The sequence below is a fragment of the Pristis pectinata genome, chromosome 17, assembly GCF_009764475.1.
Source record: "Pristis pectinata isolate sPriPec2 chromosome 17, sPriPec2.1.pri, whole genome shotgun sequence".
Classification (NCBI taxonomy): Eukaryota; Metazoa; Chordata; class Chondrichthyes; order Rhinopristiformes; family Pristidae; genus Pristis; species Pristis pectinata.
This window is the reverse complement of record NC_067421.1, coordinates 23,703,456-23,731,210: the sequence shown is the minus strand read 5'-3', so window position 1 is coordinate 23,731,210 and position 27,755 is coordinate 23,703,456. Positions and strand designations below refer to the sequence as shown.

Here is a 27,755-nt window from a genome sequence, read left to right as displayed (position 1 = left end):
ATCTCTTTTGTCCTGCTGATTTTAAAGGCTAGGTTATTGTTCTGACACCATGACACAAGGTTTGTCATCTCTTTCCTCTACAAAGAACCCAAATTTTAGAAGGATTCTCTATAATCCCTCTCTGTTGACAGCTTTTGTGAGGCTTGTGAAAGGCAATGTATACTGGTTGGTTCTACTTTTTTTTTGCATTGTAGACTACTTGAAAATAACCCTCCACTGTCTTTGGTTTGCTTGGCTCCAGTCAGAAGCAATATTCCCACACATCAATTTTAACCCTCTCCTGAATGTCTGTGCTGTAACCAGATTGATTGTAAATGTAATGTATTAAAAATGTGCATGGAGGCCACAATGGGTGCTGAGCCAAAAAAAGATGTTAGGGACAACGTCAGTCTGAAGGAAGATCCTGAGCGAGAAAATAAAGTGAGAGGTGGTTTAGGGATGGTAATCCAGAGCATGGATTGTAGATGGTTTAAGCATGGACATCAATATAAAAGTAATTCCTTTAACAACACATTATTTTTAACTATTCTGAGAGAAAGTTGTTTGGATGGAACAAATTAATCAAATGTTTAATGCAGATTCTGAACATTTTTCTTTCACTTTCTTGTGGTTGGCATCTTGAGTCCAAGGAAAGCCCTAGAAGCTCTCTTGAATAAATGACAAATAATGCCCTGTTTAGTTGACTTTTGCCTTTAATACAAGGGGAGAATGGAAAATGTGCAACTGCATAACCACCAGTGGTGAATGACAAGGCTGCATTTCTACATATCTGAGCACTGTACCAAATGGTAAAGCAACATTAGTTTGTTATTTTATCCTCTTCATGATTTTCAGAGTCTCTGTCGCTTTATTTCTGGGATTTAGCTGGCAGTGCCAATCTATAGTTACCTTGAGAAGATCCTGGTGAGCTGCCTATTGAGCCATTACAGCCACCTGGTAAAGGTACTCCCACAGTACTGTTCAGTAGGGTGTTCCAGGAGTTAGACCCAGGGCCAATGAAGTACTGGCAATGGATGTTCAGGTTGAAATTGTGCATGCCTTGGAGGTTAACATGTAGATAGTGGTGTTCCCATGCACCTGCTGCTCTTATCCTTGGTGCAAGATGTCATGGATTGGGGAGGTGCTGTCTGAGTGTTCTAGACTAGTAACTGCAGTGCATTTTGTAGATGGCAAAAAGCCACTGTGCACTGATGGTGAAGGGCATGAATGTTTAGGGCAGTGATGGGTGACAATCAAGTGGCCTGATTTTCCTGGATGTTATGAAGCTTTATTGACAATTGGGTAGTCAGGAATTGAGCTACTCCACACATGATATCCAGCTTCTAACCTGCTCTTTTAGGCATGGTACTTGCAGGCCTTGTGGACTTGAGTTTCTGGTTAATGAAGACCTCTGGGATATTAACATGGGGGAATTTTTCGTTGGCAATGCCACTTTGGAAGCGTTTGGGCTTGGGACACTACCCTGAAGAATGTTTGGTGCTGGGATGATTGTCGTGTGACAATCACAACACATTTCCTTTGTGTGAGGTATGAATCCAACGATTGGAATGTTTCCTTTTGATGTCCACAGGCTTCAGTTTAGCAGGAGAGTCTTAATGCCACACTCTGCCATCTCAAGGGCAGTCACTCTCACCTCACCATATTGTAATCGAGGCTATGATTAGGTTGGGAGCTGAGTGATTCTGTAAACCCAAACTGGTTATCAGTGAGTGAGTATTGTTTGATAGAACTGGATGACAGATACAATCACTTTGCTGCTGATTGAGAGTAGACTAATTTGGCAGTAATTAGCTGGATGCAATCTGCCCTCCTGTATATGAAAGGGACTTACCTTGGCACATTTCCACATTATTGAGAAGATGTTTGTGTTGAAGCTATACTGGAACAGCTAGGTGAAGCTAGTTTTGGAGCACAGGTCTTCGGTACTGCAGCTGGGATATTGTCTGGTTCTGTATCTTTTGCTGAATCCAATGCTATCAGCAGTTTCTTTATATCACTTGGAGTGCATTCATTTGGCAGGAGACTGGCTTTTGTGATGGTGGAGACCTGTAAAGGAAGCTGAGATGGATCATCTATTCAGCATCTCTGGCTGAACTCTGATCTCTGGATTGTTGGTCTGGGGGTCTGGTAATTTTACCACTGCACCACCAGTGTACCATGGCATTTATAAGACAAGATATCTTTTATTAGTCACATATACATCAAAACACACAGTGAAACACATCTTTTGCGTAATGTTCTGTGGGCAGCCCGCAAGTGTTGTCATGCTTCCGGCACCAACATAGCATGCCCACAACTTCCTGACCCGTACATCTTTGGAATGTGGAAGGAGGAAACCCACGCAGACACTGGGAGAATGTATAAGCTCCTTACAGACAGTAGCCAGAATTGAACCTGGGTTGCTGGCTCTGTAAAGCGTTACACTAACCGCTACACTACCGTGCCTACCCTAATATTATACTGTCTATAGCTTTTGTGTCACTTAAAACATGTATAACCTTAACTTCTTTGGACATTTCAACACACTTTTCTATATAATTAACATTTGGATGTTGAATGCAGTTTGTGAAGGAAACATTCTCTACATTTTAACAGTTTCTGCTATGGTTGATTTTCGCTGATGAGCATTAAAGTCTTAAAATTCTTCAATGCAAGATCCTTTTGTGAACATCACAGAAAGCCACAATTTTCTCCATGCTCTTAATGTCTCATTTCTAACTGAATCCCATGCACCAGTAACATAATAAATTGCATCTTCAATGTTGTAAAGTGACAGCAAATCTCGAATGGTAATTAATCAGCTTCTTTAGAATTTCTTTTCCTGTAAAAGCATTTAATGTTTTGGATAATAGCTTGATTGATAGTTTATATCAAAGGTTACATTAGGAGGCAAGAAAATGGTAAATACAATTATCCAACAAGAGAGTATGTTTGTTATCTTCCGATTTTACTAAAACATACTTTAAGGTAGGCACAAATGTGTGATAAAGCCAAAAATGAAAAATTTTCTTTGTCTATTACCTTGTTTTGAACATTGTATTCCACTCAAACGCTTCATGCCTCCTGAAAGCTCCTGTGATCTTCAGTATTTTTCAAATGGGCCACGTTGGCAAAAAAAAACTTCAGTGTGAGAACTTAATTGCTGCACCTTATTGGCACACAACGAGAGCTCCTTCCCCTTTCTCCTGAGGTGAAGAGGAATTGTTTCTTTGTGGATCTTCAGATTCTCCAGAAACCTGTGAATGCTCAGTTATTAAATCTATACGAGGCTAGAGTAGGTAAATCCCTTGAACTATAGGGGAAATTAAAAGTTGGGAATCAGACAAACCACTAAATTTGCCATGATCTTATTGAATGGCAGAACAAGCTTGACATTGGCCAGCTGTTCCAACTTTTGTGTTCTTACCTAAAAGCTTGTTTGTGGGTCAAACCAGTAAAGCAAGATACTCTTGTACATCATGCTGGTTCTTTGAAAGAGCTATCATATTGGTCCCAATCCACTGCTCTTTTCCTAGACCTCTGCAAATGTTGACTTCTCAAATGTATGCCTTGTTTGACTCAAGGATCTATTTCAAGGCACTTTGCTAGTCTCCGGTTTCACCCCCCCGCCCCCCCATAAACATGGTAAACCAAAAGTCTATTGTCTTTGCCCAGACCTGTACTGTCTCAGTCTGCTTACTGATTTACGTTGGTTTTTGGTTGAATAGCATCTTGATTTTAATATTCTCATCCTTGTTTGCAGATTGCTCCATGGCTTTTCCTTAGTCTACCTTCAGCTGTTGAAATCCTGTTCTGAAATCATCTCCATAAACTTCCCTACTGTGTCTTTTATTTAAACTCCTTTAAGTTAACCTCTTGGACAACCTTTTGGTTATCTGACTGAATGCACCGAGCATTTTTGTTTGATAATGCTCCTTTGAAGCATTTTGTGACTCTTGCTATGTTAAAGGTGTCATATGAGTAGAAGTTAGTGATATTACCTATGCATTTTTGATTATAGCAGTTGTTGAAGATGTGGAATGACGTTGAACTTCTAACAAATGATGACACGGGCAATGGTCGGTTGAACATTGAGGCTAGAAAAGAGAGCGGTGCAGCCCTTTATCAAGTTGATACTGTAGTTAAAATATCCTCTTCAGAGACGGTAAGTTTTTATATATTTGTGGGGGCACAGGGAAGGAAAGCAGTAATTTAAAAAACACAATAAAGCCACTGTTCTGGTATGATTTAAGTAGCTTGCAAGCGATCATTGTATTTTGAATAATTAATGTGACTTGGACAGTAAAATAAATATTTGAAGTGTCTTACTTGTGTCTATCAAAACACAAAACCACTTCAATAATTGTACATCACTGTTAGATCCCCATTTATTAACCAATGTGGACATCTGAAGGGTGTACAAATGAGTGACCATGGGTTGATTGGTCACTAGTCCTTTGGTTTGTTGCAAGTTTTCTATTCACAGTGCAAAACTCTAGATATTTTAATATTCCTAAAATCTGGAAATTGATATATCTTACAAAAATTAAAGAAATAATTCATTTTAATGGCAGGACCATTATTTATAGAAGGCTGTCCGGTTTCAACATGACTGAATGCACCAAACCTTCTATGCGAGTTTAAAAAAAGAATGCATATCAATGATTTGTCATTTTTCAGTCAGTCTGTCCCATACAGACTTGCAAACTGAGTCGATTTTGGAAAACCAAATTAAATCTCTATGTCAAATATAATACTACACTTTCAATATCATATGTTTAGTTTTTAACTGACAAATTTAATAACTGTTATATAAAATATAATATTCACTTCTTACTTAGGTATCAGTTAGCCCCAAACTTCATGCCTATAGCAACTCTGATGGCTGCGTGGTGGTTGTGGACCAGTCAGTACTCATTATGGACCAGATTTGTCAGTCGGTGCTGCTACAGCTTCAGTTTGGTGAGTAATATTAGCTAATTCATTATTTTGTTTTTTTTAATCCAAAATATTCCAAAGATTTGGAGAAGGCCCTTAGAACAGCTTCTAGTTGCATCTATGAGGACCAGTTGGTAGGTAAAAATGCTAAACATGCAATGATAAAGTTTCCTGATTTTTATGGCAGACTTTCTAAGAAGTACAATTATGCAGCCTAGTGTCATTGATGTGAAAATAAGTACAAAGTTATGCTTGTATTGAAGCTGTGAATGTCCCAAAGTTCTACGCATGTATCCATTACTTTGAAATGTCTTTATTGCCTGGTATGAAAGAGCAATCTGTCTGTGTTCTAGTTGAATTCCAACTTCTTCAATTTTCTTTCCAGCCAGTGAATCAGGATTGATATTTTAACTGCCTTTAAGCCAGGGCAGTTTTTCTGAGCTGTTTCCACATAGAGCTCTGTACATGGGCTTTTAAGTGAATTTGAGATCTGAAAGGTGCACACAAGTGCTGCATACTGAAAATTTAATTTGATTTCAAAAGCCATACCCTTAAAGACATATTACTCCTGTCTACTTTAAATGACAAACATTTTATTAAGAAATGGTTTGTTAGGAGCAACATAAAGCATTTTCTGTGGATTGCAACAGCAAAACACGAAATAACTGATTTGGATCCAGCATCTATCACGAGTAAAGCTAATCTGGGGTACTGAAAGGCTAGGCAACACAACTGAGAGGGGAATCACTCTATGCTGAGAAAGGGCCTTCCAGTGATCCATTAATAGCTGAACAGTTTGTGATTTTTGTTTTAATTCAAACAACTGTGTAAAGTGCACAAGTGATGAGAATGATACTTTTCGATGGCATACTATCAGGACAACTGTTAACATGCTTGAAGTATTGTTTAACTGTCAACAAAAAAATTGAAATATTTAGAGTGAGATGAGAGCATGCGAAACAGCTGATATGCAACATTACTTTTGAATATAAATATTTATGAGACATAGTACCAGGTACTTAAGCAGGCTTCAAATACAGTGATTCCATTACTGCAAGGTTCTTGCAAGACCAGTTTCTCTTTCCTCCTGAGTGTGCTGATAAATTGAGGGCAGTGACACTGGTTCTAGTTTTCCTCCTCTTTCTTGAAAGTTGCTGGGATATAGTTCTATTTCAATAACTGATCTTCTTATCTGGAACTAAATGGTTGAGTTTTGGCAGATTATTTGATTGTGATTTAAAATCGTTTGGAAATTAATATAATTGGACAAGATAATTTCTGCATACCAATTATATCTGGTTGTGTTTTCTCCACTCCGGAGCACTTTTAGATGGTGAGTTGTAGGAAAGTCTCTCTGTCTTAAGGTGGCCCTAATGTATTTGATTTTTTTTTTGCTGTTTCAACTGTAGATACTGAAGTGGATGTAGTGGCACTTTGTCAGGAAGGACAATTTCTGATGGTTGGAGAAAGAAATGGAAACCTTCATCTACTGCATGTAAAGTCCAGACAAACATTATTAACTAATGTAGGTTGACATTTAGTTTTGTAATTGGGTTTCATTAAACAGTCTTTTGTTAACAAAACATTCCAAAAAGCGTTTTTATAACCAGTGTGATTCTGTGTGACTCAAGGTTCTTGATCTCTTGAGAGTTCAGAGTAATTCTGTTTTGTGAGTAGTAGATAGATGATACAACAAGTTGACATCAAATGTGAGTTAATCCCAGTGATGTGTTTGCTACTTTTTGAGGAATAAGACATGAAGCATTTACTATTTTGTTGCATCAGGTAATATTATTAATTAGCATTGTTGCTACTGATAGAATTGTTTAATAAATTATTTTAGAATTTAGCATTGAATTATGCTATAAATAACCACATTCATCTTTTGTCTTGGCAGTCATTGATGAAGAACTCTTCAAAAGGGAAGACCTACCTAAGTCTTACTTTGGAGGAGGAAGTCCCTAATTCAGGTGCCATTTTATGTTTTTTTTATTTTGTGGAGCAATTGTTTTTGTTTAACAAGAAATGGACTCAAGGAAGAACATTTTCTTCATTTATTTTTACCACATTTTAACATTGAAAGCCAAATATTGTTACTGATATCATAGTTGATTTTTTTCTTAAATTTCTGATCTAGCCCGGTGTCTACTATACATTCAAGGAATTTTTAGAAGGTTGACTAATTTTACAGTTTTACAAAACACTACGGGACTTTTTCCTTATTGGAGCAGAGTGTTTTAATTTAAACTCTGTTTGATTTTGGCTATGCTGTTGACATGGAGTTCAGCCAAGCCTGCCTTCTATCGTAGCTACAAATTTCATGTTCACTGTCACTAGTTTTTTCCATGTGGGTCCTACAGAAATTTAACTTTACTGCCTGATACCTTACTTGGTTATGTAGTTCTTTACTTTCCATAATGTATGGTGAATCATTGCTTTGTACCTTTTGTATAGTTGGTGCTCATAGGTGGATACACTACTCCACCTGCAGACTAATTGAAGTAATACACAAGTTTAACTTTAGTTTTGTATTCTATATCTTTAGATATAAACAAAGGTATACCAAGTATCTGTCTGTGTGTACATCAAGACCCCTTTACTCCTCACAGTTAGAATCTTAAAATTAAATATATTTACTTTCCTGTTCTTGCTTAAATATATTATTTCACATTTTTCTATATTGCTCATTGTATTGATCTTTCTGTGGTTTATTGTAATGTTCGATTTGGAATCAGCTGCTGATTTTGTTATTGCCTGTTTAGATCCCTAATAAGCTGATTAAATCTAGATTATTTGCACATACAATAAGTATAAGAATGACCATTATAAAATGGCATTGAATAATCCAATGAGAATCATAAAAATTGCAGATGCTGGATATCTGAAGTGTAAACACAAAATGCTATAAATATTCTAAGTTAGGCAGCATCTGTGGAAAGAGAAATATTTTGGGTCAAAGACCACATCCCAACTCTAATTTCCCATTATGTAAAATGGGTTTTACCATCACCATGTTCATTCTTGCATATATCTTTATCCTTTTGATCACATTCCCTTAATGTTCATTGGCTTGGGCCACCGTACTTTAAAGCCTTTTTTTGCAAAGCCCAGATAAGATGCATTTCATTTATTGGTACAAAGCAGAATATGCAGATTGCTGATGATATTAAGCAAGTTGGACAGCATTTCCGAAGATTGAAGCCGTCTCAGCTGTTACTCTTTCTCCACAGATGCCGGCTGACTTGCTGAGTTTTCGTGCATGTTTTTCTTTTTTTAATTAAGCCCTATTTTACATTAAGATTGGTCAAGCTCATCCTCCCATTTAGAACTCCTTGAATAACTCTTGTTTCTCCAAGTGCTTTGTAATCTTATGCCATTTTTAAGGTTCCCATCCTTTACCATCTCCTGGAATGTTAACTGGCAAGGCTATGACATCAGCTCATCCAAAATTCTGCCTATATCGTAAATTGTACATAGTCCTGTCCACCCAGCAGCCCTTGGATTGTGTTGGCATTGACTAAGATTTAATTTTCATAGAATTCAAATCCATTCATGGCTTCACAACTTCCTATCGCTCTTCTTGCCTTACAATTCTCTGATACACGCAGTACCCAGGTTACGTAAAGGTTCCATTCCGAGGAACAGTCTAAGCTGTTTCTCCATAAGTCAGAAATGTCCATTTTCTGTAGTAACCCATATCATATTGCTATATACACTTGCTATAATTTCATTTCATTGAATATTCACCTTAACACTTCTCATAATTAAACTAATTGAATATGTACTATATTCAGTCGTTAATGAATGCCATGAAACATGATTTATTATTACCAGCTTGAAAAATACTTTAAAAATGTATGGGAGAATTTGTGTAAAGTGGGATTTCCATAGGTCAGGTCATTTGAACCCAGGGAGTCCCTGTATTTTCATGTTCCTCTAATCTTATCTTCCTAACCTTTTGAGCTACCTAGCCCTGAAGCTCTGGAAGTTTTTGCTTAAATGTTTCTACTGTCTGCCACTGTCTCTTTTAATATACTCCTTAAAATTTTTAATCACTATTTTTGTCATTTGCCCTAATATCTCATCATTGTCACTTTTTGTAAATTGTTGGCCCAGTAAATCTGCTGTGTGCTTCCTCGGGATGTTTTACTACCTGACAAGGGCTATATAAATGCAAACAGTTGTCCTAATGTAAATGTTGAATTTATATTAAACTTCCTAGCTTATTTTGTGGTAATTTAAGTATCATTTCTTCTTTATTTATCTTTTCCTTCATTGTACTTTTTCACAGGCTGGGAAAGGAGCATAATGCCTTCAATTTCTTTCTCTTGGTTTTTCCTTTTCCTTAAGTTTGCTTCATTTGTACATCCAACTTTCTTCAATTTTCAACTGTAACTTATAGTTATCAGGATAAGCTGAACATCAAGCATCAGTTTCTAATGGGAATCTCATTCTGTACAGTGAAGTTTCAGTGCTGTTAAACCTTTTCTTTCCCATTTTCAGGCACCTACTATGTGGTCCTGCTAACCAACAACGGTTTCTTCTGGGTTTCATGTCTTCAGCTTGCCAGACTTCAAGAAGGTAAAAGACTTGTATTGCCTTTAATGATAAAGTACAAGGTTGTAAGGGTAGAGTTTAGACAATGTCATGAAGGAGGAGTATGACACACTTGCCTTCATCAGACAGGGCATTGAGTACAAGAGTTGGGATGTCACGTTACAGCTGTACAAGAAGATGGTGAGACCACACCTGGAATATTGTGTGCAGTTCTGTCACCATATTATAGGAAGCTTGTGATTAAGCTAGAGGGGTGCAGAAAAGTTTCATAAGGATGTTGCTGGGACTGGAGGGCTTGAGTTACAAGGAGAGACTGGATATGCTAGGACTGTTTTCCCTGGAGCAAGGGAGGCTGAGGGGTCAACTTGTAGATGTGTAAAAGACATTTGGACAAATTCATAAATAGGGAAGGTTTAGGACATGGGCCAAATGCAGGCAAATGGGACTAGTCCAGACAGGCACCTTGGTTGGCATGGACAATTTGGGCTGAAGGGCCTGCTTCTGTGCTGTATAACTCTGACTCTAAATCCCAAATGGAATTTAGGGAAAAGGCATGAAAATGGAGTGTAATTGCTTGGAGATATGCTAGAACTTTGAGTAAGTTCCATCAGAGCTGGCTTAAGATTCTAATACTAATTGTGGTGCAGAGATTGTCGACAATATACACAAAGACAAAAATTAGAGGACAAGAGAAAAGCAGCGATGGAAAACGGGTTTTGGTAAGATTGAGTAGAAATTTGAAAATTGCAGCAAAGGGCTTGAAGCCAATGAAATGAGGAGGGGAATGATTCGTGAGGGTGGAAAAGGATCATTTTTGACATTGTTAATCTCTGCGGCTAACCCATCAATGTCACAATATTTCTACTGGTGGCGCTTGTCTTTCTCAGCAAGCTTCAGGGACCAAGTTGTCACTCTATGTAAGATTGGTAGTCGGATGGTGAATGCAGGCGACTGCCTCGTACTGAGGTGGACTGGACAGAACTATCCCACAGGCTCAATATTGTGCACCATGGCTGTGTATCCCCCTTCATCACCCTCTTTTCTACACACTGCCCCCACCCCAGCTAACAGAACTACTTTAAATGTTATTGTGCAGTCGATTCTCCATGTTTATACCTGCAAGCAAACTGAACAGTGCTTGAAATTTGTTATGGATATTTCTTAATGCCCCATAGTGCTGTTAATGATGTTATTAAGCATTTGTAATTTTTTTTTCTGGACTTGTAAGTGTACACTATATTAAGTGCATTTGTGGGGAGGGGAAAGGAAATAACTATGCACTTTTCTGTGTTTTTTTTAAACCTCGTTCTGAAATAGCACATCCTATTTGCAACCTCTTCTGTCATTGTGAATCACCTTTTCCAATCACATATAATGCTGCTCACTTTCCATTAATCCTAGAGGTATTCTGACCTCTGCACTATCTGCACTATTCTGACTCTACTACTGGAAAGTGATTCTGTAAGCCTCTCACTGATACCTTAACAAGTTCCAGCTTTTGGTTAAGTATGGTACTGGGGAAACATTGAAGGTGCCTCATTGTTTAATCTGGCCAAGGATGACTGTGGAGGGGTTGAGAGGTGGAAGTCTAACTGTGGGTGAGGTGGAATTGCAATTTCTCATGTCTGTTGTCCCAGAATTCACTCCCAGGACCTCATCCCAGCACTAAGTGCTCTCAAGAATTAGAGGATTCCCTCTGCCCCTGGTCCAGTGACTACTCAGACATATGAAAGTCTCCTTTCACTGCACTTGTTGTTGCTGTCTCCTTTACATATATTGCCTCCTCATTACTGTTGGTGCCTGAGACCCATCCTTCAATCCCAAGTTTCCTATTGAATGGCATCAAACTTCTCTGACTAACTTTTGAGCAATGCTACAGAGATAGTAATTTAGATCTTAAAATTTCAGTACTATTGATTTCTGATGCTTTTCATTTTTTTTACAGCAATTGAGACGAAGGACTTCAATACAACAAAAACCGTAAGCCTGCTAGATTTTTTTTAAAGATTATCTCTTAATACTACCAGAGGTATTTTGCAGTTAATTTAAAAATGTTTTTTTCTCTTCATATTAGCTGAAGGAACAGATGAAGATCAAGTTTGTGCAGACTGAAGATAAACACACAGCTGGCTGCAACCATGCAGTGATCGCCAGTTTGAAAAGTAGCATTAAACTGCTTGTTGGTGTAAGTGGATTCCTTCTTTACATTGGGCATTAGTTATTTAACTACTTTGAGGATCCTCAATAAGTACTCTATGTAACAGTGATCTAAATTGGCAGTTTCTGATATAAACTCTCCAGTTTTTGGAGGAATTGAGATCACTTAAACACTTCTGAATTCAAATTTGAACACGATGTGAAATCATTGAGAGCTTGGCAGGGTTTCTTGATGGAAGATCTAAACGTACCCTTTCCCACTGTTTCTTAGCATTTTTGTTCCGGTTACAGCAGGGAGAGCTTCCACAAATATAATGAGTAGGTTTTTGTGTGAGAAGATCGTCTTGTATAAAGTAGGGTGTGTTTTTGTTATAATAAATCAGAAACAAAAGAATAGTTAGGGACATTAGACCAGAATTTTCTACATACAACTTCCTTAGAGAATGGGGGCTCTGCAGTTGTAAATCAGTTTAATTTGGAGGGGTCCTTTTCTGAGTGGCGGGAAATTTGGTTCCTAACTATTTGGTGGGATCTTTTTATTTGCATAAGTGCTTGTTTTCTGGTATAATGACCACCTCCACATGGCTTTGCAGTACTGCAACAAGCAGAATTAATTTCCAGTGTGGTCATCAACCATGATGGTCTGAAAAGTGATATCTCTATTTTAATCTCCAAGCAATCAATTTTCATCAACCCTACTTCCCCTGAAGCTGCTACTTGAAGGACCAAAAACTCAAACTGAATTCTTTGTCCTCCCTGAAAACTGATCAAGATCACAGTCACTCTCAAATTCCTTGGGATCATTACAGGCTGCTCCTGCTGATTTTGTCTTGCAAATCTCAGTTTGCTGCCCACTGCTGCATTAGTAATGTAACCCAAACTCCACGAGCAAGAAGAGGAGATTTCATTTACTTTTCCAAGGCCCAACAGACTGCTTGATGGGCAACCCATGCATTATGCTAAATGTTTGATCCCTCCACCACTGGCATACAAACTACAAAATGCACTGCAATTACTTGCTTAGACTAAACCTCCCACATCTGTCATCTACAAAGGCATGGAAACTCTAGCATCCGAATATGCATAACATGCAAAGAACAATTGCATAAAATGTGTGAATAACCTTTGTAGTTTCATATTAACAAAAGCAAAATTTTTTGGTTTTATTTTCCCTTGTTCATATGGTATTGTGCTTCAGGGTACAGGTGACAACGTATTGTCAACATGGAATATGAATGGTGTCAAGGAACTGGAGGCCAGTAATGTAGTTGATTCATCCATAATGAAAGGTAAACAGAAAATTTGAACATGTGGAGCATTGGAAAGTGTTTATCATTACATCTGTTTTGTTAAAATATTTACTGACCATTTTTATTTTTTATATTGTGCAATTAGCATGAATCCCATAGACCCTTAATAATATTTCCCTATCAGAATGAAACATTGGAGCACATACCTGACATATCCTACCTATCCTGCCTGCTTTTACAGTTGTCTGCAGCACTGTGGCTCCTCTGCCCACTGCAACCTTCTGTTGATGTTTGGTGAGACAATGTCCCTTGTGTGTACCTACCATGATGCTTCTCTCCTATTCCTATCAACTTTTGCCTGAATGGTAAGATAAAGGACATCAGTAAATGTCACATGTTGCCACTTGAATGCCCCTCTGTATGTGAATTGCTGGAGCAGTGTTTGTGTGCGTGTATGTGTTTTCCTTTTTATGACTGTACCCATTTCACCATGAGATGTCTTTTCAAATCAGAAAACCTTTTGCAAATGTATAGGTATTGTTGCTGTGGCCAGACACCACCATGACTACCTCCTCCCAAGCTCTCTTCACTGTATCATCTGACACTACTCTGCTTCCTGCCACCTCTTCTCACAACACGAGATCTCACCCCTCAAATCTTTGATGTTAATGAACAGTTCTAAGTCCTGCAGGATGAAATGGGAGTGTTCCCTCTGTTCTGAAGCCTCTCCCCTGGCTGTCATTGTATGTAGCTTCTATCTGTATTTGCTGGTGGGTATGCCTCTTAAAGACCAACACCTTCGTGGAATTTTTGTGCAGCAAAGTATGCAGGTATATCAGATTGTGCGCCTTGTGAAATGGTGCAGGACCTGTTTTACTGCATAGTTCTGGGTGGGGAAAAACACCCTAGTGCATTTAGTATTTTAAAAAATGTTTATGGTTAATATAGGGATTTATTTGCAGAAAAAGGTTATGAATGTTGGTGCTGTATGTACCATGCCAATTGTGCATCAAAAATGCATCAATTTCTTGGCACATTTTGATCTATTGAGTGCTTCTGATCATCCAATTCAGAAAGTAATTATCACAGAAGTGTAAGAATTCAATGTTTGTAAGAAATGAAATCAAATGGGTTGAAGCTGAGAAGTATACTGTATAACCACGTGGATAGATTTGAAATGACTCTTTGTGTAGCTTTTTTGGTTGGAACAGGGAAGGAAGATTAATTATTCATTACAAGTTCATAATTCTCTTTCATACTTTTTCATTCAAGATATTGTAAAGGATTTTTTTTTTATAAATTTAGGTGTTAAGAAGTGTCAAATTCTTGGGAATACCATAATAATCCTGGATGACACTGTAAGTTTAATTCAATACATTTTACAATTTTTTGGTAATATTTAATTTTACTTTTTTCCCCTTTTTCCTATGAAATCTAATTTCCTGTTTCTTTGGTTCAGTATTTCCTCAGTATGTGGGATGCCTATAGTCTTGTCATGGTCTGGTCCTGGCCCTCGGTTCAAATCCAGGATTTTTTGGTGACTGCAGAGGGGGATTCTTCTGCCATTACCAAGTAAGAAAAAATTTATGCTGGTGTAGTAATGTAGGTTCCTTCCGTGATTTTAGATTTTTCCATTCAGTTAATCGATTTTGTTACATGGAATGTGTTTCTTTTCTTCCAGTATGTAGCAGATAGTTTGGATTATTGGAAGAATCATAAACAGCACTTGTTTACGTCTATTGACATAAATCTTGCTCTATTTTGCTACAATATTGTAAGAAAATGCTCCAGTTATTGACTCTACATGATATAAAGATTTCATTTAGCAAGTTTTGCTGGAAAATTCAAAGAAGAGTTGAAAAGGACAAGCAAATTAAAAGAAAATAATATCTTCAAGCAATCTTCATGAAACATTACCCGTGGATTTTTTTAAAAGAATAGATGATGTCAATGCCATTGAGTCATGCATATTGCTTACAATTCCTGTAAACATCATTCTTGTCTATTTCCGTCATATTTTGTTAACAAGGTTTTTTTTGATACAAAATGGTATGTCTGCTGATTTACTTTGTGCAATTCTATAAAGGGTATGCTGCAGTGTGTGTATATTTACAATATTATTGATTGTGTTCTGACTGGTCTTTTGTAAGATTCTACCCCCTTGCATCACTTATTATTAGATGTATCATCAGCCATGTAGATCTCAAACTCTGGAATTCCTTACCTATCCTCTGCCTTTTCAAAACAAAAACCACACTTTGACTAGTACGATAAAATGGACTCTTGACCTCATAATCTACCTCGTTATGACTTTGCACCTTATTGTCTATCTACACTGTACTTTCTCTGTAGCTGTGACACTTTACTCTGAATTCTGTATTGTTTTACCTTGTACTATCTCAGTGCACTGTACAATGAATTCATCTGTATGAATGGTATGTAAGACAAGTTTTATTTACTGTACCTCGGCACAAGTAACAATAATATTCCAATTCCAAGCAACTAGTTAGCCCTCTCAATACCTCCTTTTAGCTCAGTGTTTTTCCTTATGCTTCTGACATTTATTGGAACATCTCTTTAGTGTTAAAGGTGGTGCTAGTAAATGCAAGTAGTTATTGCTACTGAATGATTTCTAACTTAGTTTTATCTCTTCACAGGCAAGGGATTGCCAACTTGAAACTTGTGGCCTTGACGGTCCCAGTGAACAAAGAGGTAACGTTTTATGTATTTTTCCCAATGTTATTAATACACTTCTGTGAAATTTTATTTATATTGAACATCAATCTAGATTTATTCTTTTTGAATTTTGTCTTCTAGAAGAAGTGTTCTGAAAGTCATAGTATTTAAACTAGAGCTAATTTCAGCAAAGTTCTTGTATTTTGTACCCAAAACTGAACACAATATGCATATATGATTATTTACAGACAAGAAATCTTTTGGTATACTCTTTTCCTACAATGAAACTACTGTACTCGTTGGAAGTGGCAAATGTGTCAGCTCTGGTTCAAACAGATGTTGGTCAGGTAAGACCTGATTGCAAATATATCCCTTGTGATCTGGAATTGTCTTTTCACTTTGAACTAAGTCACAAAGGGTTATTGTAAATTACTCATTTTTGTTTTCTGCCTACAAATGAATGATTATATAGTGGATTTGTTTGCAATTAGTTTATCACACAATTGAACTGTATTTTGCATTGTTGACTGCAATGCCATAAACAGTGTCCCTTTTTTATAGTTTGTTTATTAATAATTTTATAAATGGTTTCTTATTTATATAGCTTATTACAAGATAATAAACAATAAATCATGCTAACATTGTTAATCTTTTTGATTTTTTTTTTCCAATTCCAATTTAGAATTTTGGCCTTGTCGTATTTTCTTATGACATAGTAGGAGGCCAGTTGGACTGTCAAGTCTATGGCAATATCACTCCCTGACTAATTTTTTCAATTGCATGCCTTCCAATTATTTGGGCAACACTGCTGAGATCTAAAATCAAGTGGCTTTAAAAAAACTGATCTGTACCTGCCACTCCTTGACTGCATTGGAGTTGACATGATTTGTTAGATTAAACTGGTCAAGCTGAAGCTTTAGTAATTGATTTATATTGTACTGTTTTTGATGTTAGGACACCATATACATTTTGGAAGGACTTTATGAAAATCAGAAAAGGTAGGAAAATATCTACCAGTAGAAATATTGAAATTCTTTTATATTGCAATTTATAAATTGACAATTTTAGTTTAGTATTGTATGTAATTATTTTACAGGACTCTCAAAACTTAATGAAAAACAGTTATTTACGTATAGTCATTTCATACTTTCAGAAACTGTAGTTCACCTGAAGGAGTCATTTCTGCAATTGCTATGAGATGTTTAACAGAAGCATTGCCAGAAAACAGGTAAGAATAAACTGATTAAGGTAGAAAGTCTCATTGTCAATGAACTACATTGATAATCAAAACATTATAGAAAATTTTAAAAAATAAACAGCCATGCTTGTCTTTCTCTTTTGATCTGTTTAACACTCATTTGTCCCTGTCCTACTTGGCCCTTCTCTTGACTATCTTCATTACTTTTGTGACTGACCCAGATGCTACTGTAAGGTCTTGCTCTGATCACTGTCTTGCTCTGATCACTGCCCATTCACCTCTCGCCTTTCATCTATGCTTGATCTACTCTTGCATCTTTCTCCCCGCCCTCACCCCCACCTCTCTCTTTGCCCCCTGCCGTCACCCCCTTGCCACCACCTTCTAGAACCAACCAGAGAGCAGGCTTACTAGACCTGGTATTTTGCAATGATTATTTAATGAAATCATTGTGAAAGCATGCCCAGATAACCACGATCATAATATGATTAAATTTTACATAGCCTTTATAAACACCAATTCAGCTTCTCTTTCTCTGACGTATTTCTGTGTGACAACATGAAATACAGAACCTATCTGCTTAACTTCTCACATGCTGAATTAGTTTATGAAGGCAGTGAGATTTGCTGTTCAGTTTGATTGTTTCATTGACTAGGAGAGGCAACATGACTAAGCATTTTTGGCAATGATACAAAGATGGGTTGGTTAGGTTAAGTGAGTTGACTGATGGAATATAATGATGGAAAATCTGGGGTTACCCACCTTGGAGTGAAAAACGAAAAAGCAAAATTGCCTCTGTTGCTCACGGTGTCTGGGTTTCTGTCTGGCTCTGTATCTTCTCTCGTGCTTTCCAAGAACAAGAGCTCAAAACATTGTGATACAAAGTGATCTGGGTGTGCATGAAACACAGATAAAAATACTATGCAGATACAGCAAGGAAGGCGAATAGAATTTTGGCATTTCTGTATCTTAAGATTTAGTAGGAGGCCAGTTGGACCGTCAAGTCAATGGCAATGCCATTCCCACACCAATTTTTCCTGTAACCTATTCTTTCATCCAACCTGCACTTGGCGTGAGTTACTGTTGGCAATTAACCTGTGAATTCTCATATCTTTGGCATGTAGGATGAAACTGGAGCTTCTGGAGGAAACTCACAGGAAGAATATGCGGGGGGGGAGGGGGGGGGGAGCTCCACAAATACAGCATTGGATGTATTCAATGGACTGAAGCTGCATCTACTAGCTGCTTCAGTGGCCATTATTGCAAGGTGTATGGAGTATAGATGTAGGAAAGTTTTGATGCACCTTTACAAGACACTGGTGTAGATTTGGTCTGTATCAGAATAATTTTTCAACCATTTCAGAGAAGAGGAATTTCTTCTTTTGAGAGTTATGGATCTCTGGAATTCTCTGCCTCAAAGAGTTGTGGAGGAGAAATCATTGAATATATTCAAGATGACAGATACTTAAACTATAGGGTAACAGAGGAGTCTGGGGAGGGCACCAGAAAGGATGATGAAACCAAGTTGGATCAGTATTCCATAATCTATATTTCCAGAAAATCAGTGGAAGAAAGGCAACTGAGAAGAGTGCATTTAGGGAACAGGTGTGGAAGTAGCAGTGATGATCATGAGGGGGTGCAGGGAGTAAGGTTAATGTGCTCAAAGGGCCCACTCTCCTGGGCTGACAGATGAGCATTTTAAAATCTTATAAGTTGTTGATGTTGTGATCTGGCTGTTGGATCACATGTTGGAGGCTACCCCTGCTCTTGTTTGTGTTCTTATTTGGTGGATTCATTGGAACTTTGTACTACATGGCACTTGTTTGCATTTTGGCATTTACTTGCGTTTTAATTGCAACTAGTGTTTAATTCCTTGCCATTTCCTTAGGCCTTTCACTAATTTAATTAGTAACTATCCCCTTCTTCATTTTTTTTTCCAATGCTTTTGATCATTTGATAAATTCTGTTATGTCTTCCAGCTGTCAGTGCAGTGAAGATTTCAGGCTGTGAACTTTGCCTTTTTTTTGTCCATTGCTTTCCATGTTTCTGATTCTTAGCATTTTTGTTCTCAATTTTTATTTTTGGTTGAAATGTAGTATCAGCACTGAATTTGGTTGATAAATACCTTCCAACAACATTTTTCTTTCCCTTGTTTTTCTTGTCAATTAACTGTGGTTGTGGTTTTAATGTATTTCATAATCTGTTTTTAGACTCAGTCGCCTGCTCTACAAGCATAAATTCGAGGAAGCAGAGAAATTTGCTCTACAGTTTGGTTTGGATGTAGAAGTAAGTCTGATTGCTAGAAATTAGAGCTGTAGAAGTACCTTTAAAATAAATTGGGGAGGAAGGGCAACTGAGAAGGGTGCATTTAGGGCAGTTGAGTGTGGAACTAGCAGTGATGGTTACAAGAGAATGCAGGGGCTAAGGTTAGTATGTAATATCTCATAAGTAGTTGATGTTGAGAACTGGCTATCAGATCATACACATGATTATCCTGAGGACAAATATCATGGGAGAATCCAAACTTGGACTGGAAAACTGAAAAAGACATTTGGCTCTATTGTGCTAACTTTAGAAAGCCATTCATAGCCTTAAAAAAAAATTAAGCCGTGGTGTTAAGTGCATTGAAAGACATTCATTTTTCTGACGGACACGGGAAGCACCCTGAGAAATTGGAGGCCTTGTACTTTTAAAATGCTAAGTACATTAATGAGAAATTGGCTCCCTTTTGTATTGCTTTTACTCCTGAGAAAACTATTGTTTCCAAGCAGCTGATGGATAAATCTTTAACTGAAACAATTGCTGGAATTTTTTTGTTGTGAGTAAGCAAAATATATTGACGATGTAAGAAATGTAGTTACTTATACATTTGAGTAGTCAATCTTGCTTTAATGAACTTTTGAGTTCTGGTGAAGTGGAAAAAAATGAAGTGAATTTATGGAATTTTTTTTCAGCTTGTATACAAAGTCAGGCTGAGCATAGCTCTAGAGAATCTTGCCTCAGTTTCCTTGGGAGATCCCAATCCATCATTGTGGCAGAACATAGTTGAAGAGGCAAAAGCAGACTTGCACAAAATACAGGTAATAACCTAAAACATCTATGTAAAGCTCAGTTATATTTTGTGACTTTTTTTTTCTGACTGGCTGTCTTTCATTTCTTTGCCTCCCCAGGACGATCAATTTGTCTTGAAATATTGTATGGATGTTCCTTGGCCAACTTTTGAAATCACTTTGGAAATGTTAAATTATGCGAAAAGACGGGTAAGTTTTGCATAGTGTTTTGTTTTGTATGGTTTCTTGTGTAAACGTTATTAACTGCAGACTACTTTTTGTAGAGTCTAAAGAAAGAAGATAAAAAATCTCGCCATTTGACTGAGGAACAAGCTTTGTGGCTGGTGGAGGTAATAACAAGACAACTTTTTCATTTTTCTGGTCATGGAAAATATTATGAACTGCTCATTCTTAATTTTATCCATTTCATCAAAAATTCCAGGTTTTGAGAGCAGAAGCAAGGCTTACTACATTTCATGAAGCATTTGGACCTGAGAAATTCAGGTTTGATTTTTTTTTCCCCTTTTTTTATTGTTGCCTTTTTTCCAGCATTAATAAAAATATTCAAGGCACTTGTGAGAGAAAATTAGAAAGGAGTAAATGAATAAATACACCGACTGTTAGAAAAATTACCAAAATCTGGGGTGAAGAAGTAGATTTTGAGAAATCTTTAAAAAAAAAATGGTGAGAGATAAGGGAGTCCAGGGAACAAGTTCTATTGAGTTAGTAGCAAAAATGTGTGGAAGTTGCATTCCAGAAATTCTTCATTCATCCCAACAAATCTCTCCCATGTGGACAAATAGTCCTAAACATAATTATTGGTTTATATAGTTTTACAAGGCATTCAATAAAAATAAAGGTTGAATGGGGTGCTGCAACAAGTCAAGATGTCTGTACGAAAGTGATTTTGGCAGTATGCTACAAAGTTTGCTGATTGGAAGCAAAATATTGTGATTAATGAACATTGTTTGGTTGAACTTGAATGTACACGGGCTGAAGTCAACTTCTTATTTTCCAGATGTATAAATTATTTGTACATATTTGTATTGCCAGATTTCAATATTGCATTACCAAGTTAGATTGTTAAATAGATCAGTAGTAGCTGAGCGAAGTAACTGATGGGTGAAATTAATGTAGGGAGATGTAAATGAAATTGATTTTGAGAAGGAAGAGCAAGGAATGGGTTCCACTGGATGGAAGGCCATTGAGGGCTGGGTATGAATAAACTTCAATGTTTACATACATCACTCTGACATCACTTTTGGATAAGGCCATTGAAAAGTCACAATATTTTGTACATTAAGATTGGCTGCATGGAGAGTAAGAAAGAAGAGCTGATGACTGAATTTGTACACTGTAAAGTTTGTCATTTTGGGTTGGAAAACATTAAGCTATTGAGCATCTACAATGTAGATTTACCAGTTTGATATTGAGCAGTAATGAAAAATTCTGGGACTCCAGCCTCTATTAGAACAGAGGATGTTATGTTTCTCAGATATTAAAGGATTTGCTGTAATGAGTTGGTAAAGATGAGTTCCTTTGTCTGGGAATAAATGATGAGGCAGTCATCAAGCTAAAATGGGCCCATGAGAGTGAGGATTTTTTTTAATGTAATATTGTTGGAGAATGGAACTCAATGCTACGGGGCTTTTGAGACGGGCAGCATGACAACCAATGCAGGGAATAGGCAAAAAAAAAATACAGGACTATGGGAAGAGTGTGAACAGAGGGGTGTTATATGACAGGAAACATTTGTGCCATATGCTGCAAAGACCATACCTAACAATAGTGAGTCTATGTATGTTCTCTAGAAATTTCTAGCTGAGTTTCTGTCACCAACATTTTTGTGTTCACAATTGACCAGAAACTTAACTGCACCAGTCATGCAAATGGGTCAGTGGCTGGGTTTCCCACATCAGGTGACTCTCCTCCCTCTAGCTACAAGGCAAACGTAAGAGTACTTTCCATTTTCTTGAATGAGTGAAACTACAATAACACTCAAATTCAACACCATCCAGGAGAAAGCAAATTGCTTGATTGCCACTACTCTTACCATCCTAAATAGACACTCATTGCAATCTTCTCACTCTGTGGGTGTGTCTTTACTATTATATAAAATGCACTGTAGCAACTTGCAAAGCCACCCTCAACATCATATCCCAAACCCATGACCTGCATCACCCAGAAGATCAGGGGTACCTGGTACATGGGAAGCTACCAGCTGCACGTTCCCCTCCATGTTACACCATCCTGACTTTCAAATATATCACCATTTCTTCACAGTTTCTTCTTCTACATCATCTCTGTTGTGGGAGTTCCTTCATCATAACACCTGTAGTTTCCATGGAAGTGGTTTTTCACTGTCAGCACCTCGAGAGCAGTGAGGGAATGGCATTAAATTCTGGCCTTTCCAGCAAAGCCAAAATTATTTGAACAAACTTAAAATAAAAGGTTCTTTTTTTTTCTTGTCTCCTGCAGACCAGTAAGGGCGAAGAAAGCTCCGAGATAAACATGGACCTGAATTTAAACCAAGAACCTTTTTCTGAGTTACAGATATATCAAACATTAAATGTGGGCTGAAATGAGACTTAAGTTTTAGGACTTTGTGCAGTCCCTACTTTTTAGGCTGTGTAACATGACTAATATTTAATTTCTTTTGCAGTGGTATTGCTTGGAACAAGTTTGTAAACAATGAAGACCTTTTTAATGATGTACTGTTGCAGCTACAAGAGGGAAACCAGAAATGTGCAGAGTATATTTGGTTAAGACACCAGGTGAAGTTAACTGAATATTTTATCTTTTTTTCATATCATGAAATGTTTTCCCATCTTTTCATATTAGAATAGTGAATAGATTTGTGTTAATGCCAGGCTCAGAGGATCAATATACTACAACTTGATGCATGTGACTCGTAACACTTAAGTCTTAAATGCAGCCAAACTATTGTCTTGACCTCCTTCTGCTGCAAGGTGATTTGATTTGCTTATTGATTGGAAGCATTGTCTGCATCTCCAGGGAGACTTGAGTGCAAGATGATATCAAACCTAGTTCTGAGCTGCTGATTCAGTTATGGGAAATGGTTATTTTACTGTACCGATAACTCAGTGTATAGAAGCTCAAACTGAATTTAGTTTGTTTTCCTGACTTAAGTAAAAATCTGGAAGTAAAATATGTACCTGGAAATGTGACCATGAAGCTTTTGAAATGTTGATTAAAAATTCCTCCAGTTTCAATTTCCTTTAGGGTAGTGTTCAGTATTAATACTGGTGTGGCTACAGATACACCATCTTATTGTTGTGCAATAATTTTAGCAGAAAACAAAGTACACACAAAACATAAATATGCTTAATATATATTTAAGTATATATACATGATTTTGCAGCAAAGTTTGGAATCCCAACCTAAATTTATCATACTCTGCACATTTAATTGCCTTTATTTGCTAACATGAGGCTTTATTCACCAGATATGAGTGATGCTTTGACTGCATGATTATTTACAAAGAGACAATGTAGACCTTGCGTTTCTTCCAGTTGCTACTTTTAGAATGATGTGCCATGTTGGGACTGATCATTATTGGTTGATCTTTCTTTGCTGATTAGTGACCATTCCAGAGAGACATAAGAGACTGTAGATGCTGGAATCTGGAGCAACAAACAATCTGCTGGAGGAACTCAGCGAGTTCAGCAATGTGGGAGGAAAGGAATTGTCGATATTTTGGGTCCTGATGCAGGGTTTCGACCCAAAACGTCGACAATTCCTTTCCTCCCATACATGCTGCTCAACCTGCTGAGTTCCTCCAGCAGATTGTTTGTGATCATTCCAATTGGTTGAGCTAGCCCCCAGTGCCTGCTGTGCTCTCCATACAGTGTCGCTGGCATTTCCACGTAGCCAGGTTTCCCACTGATGTAAGTATAAACATCATCAAGTAAATATAAAATATGCTGTGATCTTGATTCTAGTTACAAATTGTAGTTGTCAGTTATTAGGCACAGTTTGGAGTTTTTTGTGGAGCTTTGCAATTATTTAATGAAAAGAAGTAGGAGTCCAGGTGAAGGGTCGTGACCCAAAACTTCAACTGTCCGTTTCCCTCTATAGATGCTGCCTGACCCACTGAGTTTCTCCAGTGCTTTGCATGTTGCTAATGAAAAGAAGTGTTTTGTTCTTGTGATCATTATGATCATTTTTCTTTGTCAGGTGGAGTTTGAAAGCAAGTTTGATTTGAAAAGACTTCAAAGTTTGCTCGATTCTATTCCAGCAAGCACGCCTTCAGAGGAACTGTGCCTCTGGCTAGGAAATGTCATCATTCCCTTTGTTTTAAGGATTATTCCTGAGGGCAAGGTACTGATGTTTGATAAAGAGTTGTAAAGGAATACCATTTTCCTTTTTCTTTTGGACATTGCAAAATGATTTTTTTGTTTGAATTTTTATAGAAAATTCTGGTAAAATGGTTGGAGCACAGAGCCCGCAGTCTTGAGCTAACTGAGAAGGTAATGAGTACAAAAATTAGATTATGGTACCTCCTGAGAATGAGATGAATCTAATATTTTTATGAACTCAGCAATGTTAATAGGCTGACATTGTGACTTCTCCAAACTACTGAATATAAAAGTTATCAAGTTCTTTTTCCAAGCTGCTAAAAGCAATATGTTAAAAAAGCAAATTCAAAGGATGCTATATATCTTAAACAAAAATAAGAAACAATGAAAGCTGTCTGTTCCATTTTATCTAAAAATCAGAAGGCTGAAACCCATAGGCCAGTTAATAAAACTCTTCTTTTGCATACCACCGCCACGCTCAGTCTCCTCATTGATTTGTCATATTTATCCATCATGCAGAAAGGGATGGGATGGAATTTCTTTGAACTTAAATTTGCAAGATCTGTTCCTTCAGATTCCATATTGGATTTCCAGATCACGACTCTATCCCTTCCCTTGACCATGATCTGAGTTTGAACCAGATTGTTCACAATCTTGAGAGTTCTACTTAGCCTGTCCTGAGTTATTCACCCCAAATCCTCTTCACTGTGATTGTCTATTTCCAACTCTGTATGGTTTCCCATGCCCTGCCTGAACCATCTGCTGCTGAAATGCCGAACGTATCTTTGTTACCTGCGTCAGCTACTTCAATACTCAATGCTGCCATCTGCATATTCGAGTTCACCCTAGCTTTGGTTTCAGTTGTCTAGGTGTATCTCCACCAATCTCCTCCCATTGTCTCTCTAACTTTCTCCTCCTCTTAACGTATTACTTTAAGCCCAACATCACCTCTACTTTTGGGGCTTGAACAGTTTTGCTCTATTAATGTTCTCGTGAACCTCCTTAGAAATGTTTAATGTATTAATGCCCTTCAAGACCAGGATATTCTGTAGGGACAGAATGCAGAAAATTTTTAGTGATTTGAATTTATTTGTTAAAGCTCCCTGCACCTTAAGTTCTCATTTTTCATTTTTATTGTTCATTTTAAAGCAAAATTTAAGAGCTGTTGTTGCAAATATTGAAATTCATTAGTCCTATCTATCCTCAACTTTTTTGCAGGGAAACTGGCCAGAAAATGGGTTGCAGATGGCAGAACTGTACTTTGTAGCAAAGAAACCAAATGAACTTGGACTTCTCACAGCTGGACTTTGGATTCCTTTAGTATGACTTAATCTTTTTCTTCAATTTAGCTGAATTTGGGTTTGTGAAGGCATTTGAGGGCAATTGGACAGGAGACAGGGAAAGAATTGGGAGCATGGAGTTTCAGATACTGATACAGGTGAAAATAGGATGGAAGTAATGTCAATGTTAGAAGGATTGCTTACAGTTACGTTCAGCTGGGTTATGGCTGTGAAGAAGTTTCCAGTTGAGGATGATGTTAATGTGAATGGGAAATTAAGAACTGATGTAGAGACCAGGAGCGATAGGCACAGAGTATGTTGACTGCAATCAAACATCGGTTTAGTTAAAGTTTGGAGTGCAGTGTTTGAAATTGAAACTGCAGTTGAGAAGGGATAGAAAGGAGTCTTATTTGTGGGATTAAGGTAGGCAATGAGATGGAGGTGGGAATAAATGAAAATGCTTTCTTAGTTGAACTTGAACTATGGGTGAAACAACATCAAAATCATGTGTATTGTGTTTTTTTGAAAAACAGTGTTGCAACTTAGTGTAGTCAGGGTACTTTGCATGTATCAAGTTATGTAAAGAGTTTTACAGGTGACCCCTGCGTTATGGAGGAGTTGCGTTCCTAGAAAAACATTCGTATCGCAATTTTCTGTAATGTGAATCCCCTCTTCTCTTTGAATCCTATGTTGTAAGCAGAGATATGTCTTTAAGGGATGTTTTCCTCTCATATTACGTAGTCTTATCACCGATGACAAAGTGATCCACCACTGTTATTTAACAGCTGAGGCCAACAATAGACTTGGGGGTGGACAAGGCTCGTGTGAAAGTCCCTCCTTTGCCATGCCCTCTCCAGTCCAAGGACATGTGAACAGGTGTCTCAGTGTGCTGTGTTGCCTTGCTGTTTCTCTGATGGGCAAGGCTTGTGGATTAGGAAAGGGTTTAAGAACTGGGGATGTCAGAGAAAAGGAATGGATTCGAGGATTGGGTTCGTGGAAGAAAGATAGTGTAGAAGGAGTTCAGGGGGATAACAGGTTAAAGCGTGACGACTTGGTGGAAGTGGAGTAAAGGCTTGAAGAGGTAGGAACAGTCTGATACCAAATGCCTAATTGGGAGCTCCACATGTTAGTCATAAAGGCCAGGAAGTTTCCAGATTCATTCAGTCATTGGGCAGATCTTGCAAGGCAGCAGTACAAATACTGCAGTTGGTCTCTTCCATATAATGAATCACTGGGCTAAGTCTGCACAGCAGTTGTCAAACTGGATGCTGTAATGGAGCAACTTCCTTGGTGGCTGGGGAGGGTGAAGCTAGTGAGTAAAAGTTTAAAAAAAAAGTTAAAAATGCTGGATTTTTGTGCTGTGAAGGAACTATAGAAATTTTAAAAACATTTTTTTGTTGAATTCAGAAGGAAAATATTGATTGTGAGGAGGTATGTCAATTAAAGACATTGGTCAATAATCTGCAAGAGCTGGTTGACCTCCACAGAGAATACAACTGCAGACTGGCACTCTCGGAGTTTGAAAAGGTAGGTAGTATTTTCGATCAATAATAGACTAGCAAAATGGTGTATGAGTTTTGTAGATCCAGAATTGGTGCTTTAGAGCAATTAAGATTTTTTTAAATGTTTTCTTGAAATTGCATTTTAAAATCTGATTTCAGTAATTTGGAGGATTTATGCCTTGTATATTGCACTGTAATTCTGATTTATTTATCAGGAAACTACAGCAACAATTGTATTTCGGATGTTGGATAGAATTCTGGCTCCAGAGCTTATTCCATTGACTCTTGAAAAGATTATACAGCCTTACATAACTAAGCATGGTTTACAGAAGGAAGAACTGTTGTTGCATTACATAAAGGTGAATCTTCTACTTTAAGTTGTTGTTATATAAGAAAAACAAAACTAAGCCCAATAGTAAATGCAAGAGCTGAATGGTGAGATATGTTGTAAACCATTTAACTGGAGAGATATATTTAAATAATCAACAGAATTGCTAAGGCAAAAAAGGTTATCATTCAAAGATGGACATGATATGTTAAATTATTAGATGAGGTCTTTTTAGGAATAATAATTCTGTAATTGCATTTCATTCGCCAACATTCTTGAAACCAAGGGTAAAAAACTTGGGGGGAAAAAAAGAAGTAACATGTTCATTTAGAGTTTCAGGAAGAAAAAATAAAATGTTTAAACCCTAATCTCATTCTTTCATATTCCTTTGCATAGGAGTCCATTTGCTCCATTGACGATATGCCGTCTCTCATAGCAATCACATTTTCTATTATTTCTCTATTTGATCACAGATGCCCACTATCACCTTTCTGATTATCGTGTCATCTACCAAAAGTAGCCGG

At 37.4% G+C, this 27,755-nt stretch overlaps 1 protein-coding gene across 5 annotated transcripts in view; it reads left to right on the top strand.

Moving 5' to 3' along the window:
* The window catches only part of kntc1 (kinetochore associated 1), a 100,845-nt gene that overhangs the window by 1,466 nt on the left and 71,624 nt on the right, over positions 1-27,755 (top strand). For 4 of the 5 annotated variants that reach the window (XR_007957705.1, XM_052032451.1, XM_052032449.1 and 1 more), the window contains exons 2-26: positions 4,001-4,144; positions 4,821-4,941; positions 6,327-6,442; positions 6,815-6,887; positions 9,421-9,498; positions 11,420-11,454; positions 11,549-11,659; positions 12,830-12,920; positions 14,187-14,239; positions 14,341-14,453; positions 15,539-15,593; positions 15,806-15,904; positions 16,512-16,555; positions 16,711-16,785; positions 18,963-19,038; positions 19,707-19,832; positions 19,923-20,012; positions 20,087-20,152; positions 20,245-20,306; positions 22,465-22,576; positions 24,000-24,143; positions 24,236-24,292; positions 25,340-25,441; positions 26,809-26,928; positions 27,119-27,262. Coding sequence is in view for 4 of the 5 variants with exons in the window: in XM_052032451.1 (XP_051888411.1) it covers positions 4,013-4,144; positions 4,821-4,941; positions 6,327-6,442; positions 6,815-6,887; positions 9,421-9,498; positions 11,420-11,454; positions 11,549-11,659; positions 12,830-12,920; positions 14,187-14,239; positions 14,341-14,453; positions 15,539-15,593; positions 15,806-15,904; positions 16,512-16,555; positions 16,711-16,785; positions 18,963-19,038; positions 19,707-19,832; positions 19,923-20,012; positions 20,087-20,152; positions 20,245-20,306; positions 22,465-22,576; positions 24,000-24,143; positions 24,236-24,292; positions 25,340-25,441; positions 26,809-26,928; positions 27,119-27,262 (2,295 nt within the window). In the remaining variant the exon portion in view is untranslated. The remainder of the gene's footprint in view (positions 1-4,000; positions 4,145-4,820; positions 4,942-6,326; positions 6,443-6,814; positions 6,888-9,420; positions 9,499-11,419; positions 11,455-11,548; positions 11,660-12,829; positions 12,921-14,186; positions 14,240-14,340; positions 14,454-15,538; positions 15,594-15,805; positions 15,905-16,511; positions 16,556-16,710; positions 16,786-18,962; positions 19,039-19,706; positions 19,833-19,922; positions 20,013-20,086; positions 20,153-20,244; positions 20,307-22,464; positions 22,577-23,999; positions 24,144-24,235; positions 24,293-25,339; positions 25,442-26,808; positions 26,929-27,118; positions 27,263-27,755) is intronic. The other variant, XM_052032450.1, reaches the window with a different exon arrangement.